This window comes from Heteronotia binoei, chromosome 13 (genome assembly GCF_032191835.1).
Source record: "Heteronotia binoei isolate CCM8104 ecotype False Entrance Well chromosome 13, APGP_CSIRO_Hbin_v1, whole genome shotgun sequence".
Taxonomy (NCBI): domain Eukaryota; kingdom Metazoa; phylum Chordata; class Lepidosauria; order Squamata; family Gekkonidae; genus Heteronotia; species Heteronotia binoei.
Window position 1 is genome coordinate 15,307,185 of NC_083235.1, and position 8,188 is coordinate 15,315,372.

General features: G+C 47.0%; 1 protein-coding gene across 1 annotated transcript; it reads left to right on the forward strand.

Moving 5' to 3' along the window:
• Window positions 1-453: 453 nt before the first annotated feature.
• Window positions 454-6,241, forward strand: LOC132581543 (lysozyme C-like). Its single transcript, XM_060252850.1, has 4 exons — window positions 454-617; window positions 1,820-1,978; window positions 3,595-3,673; window positions 6,071-6,241. Exons 1-4 carry the CDS (start codon window positions 479-481, stop codon window positions 6,135-6,137), a joined length of 444 nt encoding a protein of 147 aa, XP_060108833.1. The 5' UTR covers window positions 454-478; the 3' UTR covers window positions 6,138-6,241.
• Window positions 6,242-8,188: the final 1,947 nt, after the last annotated feature.

The window sequence follows — 8,188 nt, forward strand, 5'->3', positions numbered from 1 at the left end:
CCCTGAGCCCTGTAGGGGGAGGGCGGGATATAATTTTGATAAAATAATAATAAAAAACCCAAGACGCATCTGTTGGTCCTTGTCTGGCCTCTGAGTTCTCCCCCCCTTGCAGACCTATAAAGGTAAAGCACCAGTTGTTTCCGACTCTGGAATGACATCGTATCATGACATTTTCATGGCAGACTTTTAATGGAATGGTTTGCCATTGCCTTCCCCAGTCATCTACATTTCCCCCCCAGCAAGCTGGGTCCTCATTTGACCAACTTTGGAAGGATGGAAGGCTGAGTAAACCTTGAGCTGGCCACCTGAACCCAGCTTCCGCCGGGATCGATCTCAGGTTGTGAGCGGAGCTTAGGACTGCAGAACTGCAGCTTTACCACTCTGTGCCACGGGGCTCCTTTTGCGGACCTAACTTGAAAAGTTCCCCTCTTCCTATTTCTTTGCAACAGGGATTGCGAGAGCAAGCCTGGGGGCAGAGATGAGAATCCTTCCGCTGCTGCCTGTGATTGCTTGTCTTCTCGTAAAAGCCCGGGGCAAGATCTTCAGTCGCTGTGAGCTGGTCTTGCTGCTGGAACATTCGGGACTGGAAGGGTTCCAGGGGTACAGCTTGGCTGACTGTGAGTGGTACGGCCTCTGAAGGGGTCAAGCTGTTCATTGGTCTGTGGGGTTAGGAAAACGGCTCAATTCAAACCAGCACATTAAAAAAAAGGAAGGGAGGCAGGAAAGAGACACATCTGGGATAAAGAAATTAAAAGGAAACAATTTTAGAAAAAGATTAGATTTCTCTGCTTATATGGGATTTTATTTTCTTTCAAAAAGACCTTGATTAGGAATCACAACAGTTAGATTGGATTCCAGTGTTTAGTGGCTGGAAATAGATGGCTAAGTATATTAAAATACTTGTATGGTTCCATATATTCCAGTTCAGCGGATCTCCCACCCCACTGGCTGCCTTGCTTCATGTTAACCCGCCTCTCTGCTTTTTTAATTGTTTCATTATCATAACTAGTTTGGTGTAGTGGTTAAGCGTGCAGACTCTTATCGGGGAGAACCAGGTTTGATTCCTCACTCCTCCACTCACAGCTGCTGGAATGGCCTTGGGTCAGCCATAGCTCTCGCAGAGTTGTCTTTGAAAGAAGAAGAAGAAGATATTGGATTTATATCCCGCCCTCCACTCCGAAGAGTCTCAGAGCAGCTCACAATCTCCTTTACCTTCCTCCTCCACAACAGACACCCTGTGAGGTGGGTGGGGCTGGAGAGGGCTCTCACAGCAGCTGCCCTTTCAAGGACAACCTCTGCCAGAGCTATGGCTGACCCAAGGCCATACTAGCAGGTGCAAGTGGAGGAGTGGGGAATCAAACCTGGTTCTCCCAGATAAGAGTCCGCACACTTAACCACTACATCAAACTGGCTCTCCAAAGTTCTGAAAGGGCAGCTTCTGTGACTCTCTCAGCCCCACCTACCTCACAGGATGCCTGTTGTGGGAGAAGAAGATAAAGGAGACTGAAGGCTGCTTTGAGACTCTGATTCCGAGAGAAGAGTGGGGTATAATTCTACGGTCTTCTTCTTCTTCTAAATATGCCAAAATAGGAGATAAGTGTGTAAGAGAATCTCCAATAGTGGCTGCAATTATAGCTGAGAAAAACCCTTTCATTTGAATGAGAGTGGCCAGTAATAAGCTGAGCCTTACAGTGGTCTTACCTACTTTCTGAAAAGCTCAGCGGGCCCCAGGAGAAGTACTGATGGGCACTGTTGTGCCAGCGGGCACCGCATTGGAGAACCCTGCTCTAATCTGTGGGTCTACTCTCTCTCCCCTTAGGGGTCTGCCTGGCATACTTCGCGAGTGGCTTCGATACAGACAAAGTGACGCACAATTCGGATGGCAGTTCCGAATACGGCATCTTCCAGATCAACAGTCGTTCCTGGTGTTCCGACCACCACAGTACCACAAAGGACCTGTGTGATGTATCATGCCGTGGTACGCATTTCTGCCAGCAGACTGCTGCAGTGAGCTGAACTGTGATATGCAACATCCCACTGGGCACAGTAGTCTAGCCTGGCACCCGTGTTCCCTGCAAGCTGAGTTAGTGTGAGCTAGCTCACAGATTTTTAGCTTCCAGTTCACAGATTTTTGTCTTAGCTCAGGAAGGACGGCCCCAGAGCAAGCTAATTGCTGCAGTAGCTCACAGCTTTAATGCCAGTAGCTCACAAAGTAGAATTGTTGCTAACAAGACTCCGCAGCTTAGAGGGAACGAAGCCTGTGTGGTTTCTCCATCCATGGAAGATGACATCCCAGACTGACCAAAGAAACTTCAAGTGTTTTGTTCAGTCCATTCAGTGCGAATGGCAGCCTTAGTTTCTCCTGAAACTGAGAGGGACAGGAGGTTTAATCCTTCAGCCCCTACTCAGTTTCCCTATTTGAAACTATCAGGATGTTTGGTTAATATAGCAGAGTTTTGCCCAGTCACAGAAGTGTGATACTGAGTGCTGTAAATAAATCTCCCAAGAAGTATATTGTAAAAAAGATAAGAACATAAGAGAAGCCATGTTGGATTATGCCAATTGCCTATCCAGTCCAACACACTGTGTCACACAGTGACCAAAAAAGACAGGTGCCATCAGGAGGTCCATCAGTGGGGCCAGGACACTAGAAGCCCTCCCACTGTTGCCCCTCCCCAAGCACCAAGAATACAGAGCATCACTTGCCCCAGACAGAGAGGTCCGACAATACGCTGTGGCTAATAGCCACTTATGGACCTCTGCTCCATATGTTGATCCAATCCCCTGTTAAAGCTGGCTATGCTTGCAGCTGCCACCACCTCCTGTGGCAGTGAATTCCATACAATAATCACCTTTTGGGTGAAGAAGTAGTTCCTTTTATCCATTCTAATCTGACTGCTCAGCAATTTCATGGAATGTCCGTGAGTTCTCGTGCAGTGAGAAAAGGCTTTTTTTGGTAGCAGGAACTCCTTTGTATATTAGGCCACACATCCCTGATGTAGCCAGTCCTCCTGGAGCTTACAATACGCCCTATACTAAGAACCCTGTAAGCTCTTGGAGGATTGGCTACATCAGGGGTGTGTGGCCTAATATGCAAAGGAGTTCCTGCTACAAAAAAAAGCCCTGGGCTACATTATGGTAGCATAAATTTCCCCAGATCTTCCCCCATTAAATTTTTTTTCGGCTGGAATAAAACCCTAGTAATCTTTAAGGTAGAACGCCATAGCACAGAGTGGTAAAGCTGCAGTACTGCAGTCTGAACTCTCTGCTCATGACCTGAGTTCGATCCCGGCAGAAGCTGGGTTCAAGTAGCCGGCTCAGGTTGACTCAGCCTTCCAAGGTCGGTAAAATGAGGACCCAGCTTGCTGGGGGGGAAGTGTAGGTGACTGGAGAAGGCAATGGCAAACCACCCCGTAAAAAGTCTGCTGTGAAAACGTTGTGAAAGCAACATCACCCCAGAGTCGGAAACGACTGGTGCCTGCACAGGAGACTACCTTTACCTTTTTAATCTTTAAGGTACCCCATGGCTCTCATTTATTTATTTTTATTGCAGTGCCCAGTTCTTAACCTTGAAATTTTCTCTGTCCCCTGTAGATTTGCTCACTGATGACATCAGTGATGACATCGATTGTATCAAGAAAGCGGTGGTGGATTCAGAAGGCTTGGATGCCTGGTAAGGGGACAAGTGTGTCTTCCCACAGCCTCGCCTGGGAGCTGCATCCTTGTCTTCCCTATCCCATCCATGAATACATGAACAGATGATGCTGCCTCATACTCAGGGGTCATTTTGTAGAAATTAAGATGTTGGAGCTCATTAGGATAACTCATTAGCATATGCCGCCCCCAGCCAAAAGCAACCCAGCGCAAGAAAGGAGAGCCCCAGGCGAGCGAGGCCTGCTTGGGCTGGCTAGAGATCCAGCTAGCCCAAACAGGCCTCACTCGCCTGGGGCTCTCCTGGGCCACCCCCCACTCCAGTCAAAAGGCCAGCAAGCCACCCCAAAATCACATAAGAAATGGAGAAAGGGTGGCGTGGGCTTCTCCAGGGGTTAATGAAGGCTGCTGGGGGCATGGCAAAGCCCCTGGTGGTTGGCTGGCTGCCTGCTCTCCTAATCCGGGGATTGTTATGAAGCTGCACCCAGAGCTATTTTTGAGCAGGAATGCACAGGAACGCAGTTCCGGCTGGCTTGGTGTCAGGGTGTGTGTGGCCTAATATGCAAATGAGTTCCTGCTGGGCTTCTTCTACAATAAAGCCCAGTGTGAAACAATGATGATGTCGGGATGTGTGGCCTAATAATGCGGATGAGTTCCTGCTGAGTTTTTTCTACAAAAAAAGCCCTGGCTGCACCTACTATTCAATGGACAAGGTAGGTGGGGAGGAGGAGGGAGAACCCTCATAAAGGCTCAGGAGCACAGCTCCTGCTGAATTCAAGGCCTGCTTATACTAAATCAGACCCTTAGTCCACCAATCTAAATAGGGATGCCAACTGAGGCTAACCAGGGCTGACCCTCCTTAGCATCTGAGATCTGATGAGATCTCAGCATCACCAGGGCAGTCCAGGCCAGGGCTAAAATGTGTACATGGTAGAAAGTGCCATCTTGTCTTAGCCAACTTAGAGTAACCCTGTAAGACAGGGGTATCAAACGTGTGGCCCAGGGGCCGAATCAGGCCCCCAGAGGGTTCCTATCAGGCCCCTGAGCAATTGGCTGTCATCTGCTTCCTTCTCCCTCTCTCTTGCTTCCTTCTGCATCACATCTTGCTTTGCCAGGCTTGCTCAATCGCACAGAAGAGTTACAGAGCAAAATCTCTATTGTTTCAACTGGCTGAGGCTCCTCCCTTGGGGAGGAAGGGGCAGAAGGGAGAGCTTGCTCTGCCAGGTTCTCTCAATCGCACAGCAGAGCTACTGTGCCAAGCCTCTCTTCCTTCTATTGCCTGAGGCTCCTCCCTCTCATGGTCCCCTGGGGAAAGAAGGAAAGAGCCAGAGCTTCCTTTGCCCCTGGATCCCATGGGAGAGATACCAAGAAAGCACCTTTAAGACTAACAAGTGGTAATATTTTAAGCATATTTTCTTTTAAGTTTTTTAAAAAATCTTTAATTGTGTTTGTCTGTGTCCTTTATAAAGTTTATCTCTCTGCTACCTGGTATTACATTTTATGACATACATGGCCCGGCCCGAGAAGATCTCATTTATGTCAGTTCCAGCCCTCATAACAAGTGAACTTCCTCTGTGGTCTCCCCCCCGCCAAAGTACTAACCAGGCCTGACCTTGCTTAGCTTCCAGAATCTGACGAGATTAGGCCAGCCTAGTGTCACCCTTTGCCTAAAGACATGATCATTGCTGCCCTGCAGGCCAAGCTGGCCGTGATGCCACAGACAGTAAGATGATTTCACCCAAAGGGTGATGAACACGTGGACTTCACTGCCACAGGAGGTGGTGATGGCTGCCAGCATAGACAGATTACCAAGAGGGGGTTGGATAAAGATATGGAGCAGAGGTCCATCAATGGCTATTAGCCACAGCGTATTGATGGAACTCTCTGTCTGGGGCAGTGATGCTCTGTATTCTTCATGCTGGGGCAGGCACAGTGTGAGGGCTTCAAGCATCCTGGCCCCACTGGTGGACCTCTGCTTTTTTGGCACCTGGTTTATTGGCCACTGTGTGACACAGAGTGTTGGACTGGGTGGGCCATTGGTCTGATCCAACATGGCTTCTTGTATGTTCTTATAGCTGGGGCAGTGATGCTCTGTATTCTTGGTGCTGTGGTGGGGGGGCAACAGTGGGAGGGCTTCTAGTGTCCTGGCCCCACTGATGGACCTCCTGATGGTGCCTGGTTTTTTAGCCACTGTGTGACACTGTGTTGGACTGGATGGGCCATTGGTCTGATCCGACATGGCTTCTCTGTTATGTTCTTATGTTATGTTCTTATGATTTGGATGAGAAGAGAGATCCGGATATCTAAGGCATACAGGACAGAAAAGGATCAAGTGCAGAGAGAAAGGAATCGGAGACCTAGTGCTCATTCAGTGGGCATGCCTAAGAGACATTTGTATTTCTCTTTCTTCCTTTCGCAGGATGGGCTGGAGAGATCACTGCCGGGGCCGAGATCTGAATTACTGGATCAATGCCTGCAATGCGTAAGCCCTCAGAATCAGCGATGGGATTTCTTTTCCGGTTCCCAGCCCCAAGCGTGGCACTGACTGCTGCTTCTAGACGTGACCCGACAGTCAAACAAACCCAATGGAAGCTGCAAAACTATTTAAATAAATGAATTCCTTTCTTAGAATTTTTTAAAATGTGCTTTGTTAGGCCTCGGATGGGGATTCAGGAAGAAAGGGGAAAAGGTCCTGAGAGTAGAGCTGTCCTTTTCTTTTTCTTTTTTGCATCCTCTTTTTTAAATTAAACTTTTAAAAACTATATACAACAAGTGCAGTCCAAAATTCACAATATCTTAACCCTTTAAATCCCCCTTCTCCCCAGACAAAAACCTGTACTAACACATCTATACCATTGTCTTAGGACTGGATTTGGACAGGTGAAGTTCAAGAGGCAGATGCAACAAGACAATATGATCAGAATTAAAAGCTGCAAAATAAACTCCCTTCCTAAAGAACACATACTGACAAGAGTTCAAAGGAGCTCAACGTAGAGAAAGCATGGAATGCGCAGGGTGAACTAACTTCCCAGAAAAGGAAAGGGGGGAAACAAACAAACAAACATATATACACGATAAAGCCAAAATGCAATAGTAAAGGAGTGTCCCTGCTTTTAGGAAAATATCAGATTATGATAAAATTGGGCAAAATGTCAAGGTGAGAGAGCTATGTAACAACAGAAAACCATAGCTTCACGAAGGCTTCCTGGGATTTGGGCATGTGTGCTGGAGAACTCTTAAGAGGATATTTTCCCAAAAATAAAATAGTCCCAAAGCCGGATTCTCCAGTCATTGACTGAGGGCATCGTGCGGTTCTTCCAATGTTTTGCAAGGGCCAGCCCTTCCTACTGTTGATAATAGTGCAAATCTTTCCATTGAGTCTTGACTGACATTTGCTGCCGTATGGAATGTTTGCAAAAGTCATAGGCTGCCATCCTCCAGGTGGCACCTGGAATCTCCCACTTTTACAGTTGATCTCCAGGAGGGTTTTTGTTTTGTTTTGTAGCAGGAACTCCTTTGCATTCTCCAATCAGCCAAGATCAGTTCCCCTGTAGACAAGGGCTTCTTTGGAGGGTAGACTCTATGGCAAGGGTGGCCAAACTGTGGCTTGGGAGCCATATTCGGCTGTTTCCCATACATTGTATGGCTCCTGGAGGTTGAGGAGGAACTTAATGTTTAGCATTTGGACCTCAGTCAGCCTCTGAGTGCTGACCCATAGGCAAGCGACTGTATCTGCCATGTGTGAAGTGGGGAAGGAGGAGGTAATAGACAGGCTTGCAAGCTCTACTTCTCCACCACAGAGGTCGCCCAAAGACCTAGAGTGGGGAAAGAGAGTGCAAGAGCTGAGGGAGCCACTGGAAGGAGGGGTGGAATTAAAGAGGGCGATGCAGGGCTCCCCCTTAGTTTCACAACTCTTGTAGGAGCTGCATTTCTTAATCTTGGTGTCAAGGCAAAGAGATGCATAATGATGCAAACAATGGTCAGTGATTTATATGGTACATGTGTGTTTCCTTCTCCCTAATTCCCTAACCTTTGTTTTTGTTTTAAATTTAACAAACTTTATTTTGGTTTAGGTTATCTCAAACACAGGTTCACTTAAAGTATCAAATCAGGAAGACAAGTATACATAAAAGAAAAAGCAACAAACCATCAGTACAGTGGGTATTTTAAGGTTACAAATCTGAAAAGTTACTATTTTCAACGCTTAAAATTAGAAGTATAACTTCTTACTATGTATCATTCTACTTAGAAGAATCTCTAGATCAGACAGGTAGCTTACTATAGGGTACCAAACAGCAATGAAAAAATTTTCATAGTTTTCTGTTATAGCGGCTTGTGATTGTTCAAAAATCTTTGACATAACGAAATATTCCCAAAGACGTTGTTGCCATTCCAGAATTGCGGGTGGGGATTTGTTTATCCAGCGTGCAGCTAATGTGGTACGTGCTGCTGAAATTAGAATATGTATTCTTTCAGTTTTAACTTTGTCTCTTGTAGGGTCTCACCACTTCCTGAGAAGGAAGACTTCAGGTTGTAA

Excerpts from the sequence above, each read along its gene's own strand:
- LOC132581543 (XM_060252850.1), top strand. The coding sequence starts at position 479 with ATGAGAATCCTTCCGCTGCTGCCTGTGATTGCTTGTCTTCTCGTAAAA. Across the intron at positions 1,979-3,594 it reads GTGTGATGTATCATGCCGTG|ATTTGCTCACTGATGACATC; the intron begins GTACGCATTTCT and ends TGTCCCCTGTAG. Across the intron at positions 3,674-6,070 it reads TCAGAAGGCTTGGATGCCTG|GATGGGCTGGAGAGATCACT; the intron begins GTAAGGGGACAA and ends TTCCTTTCGCAG.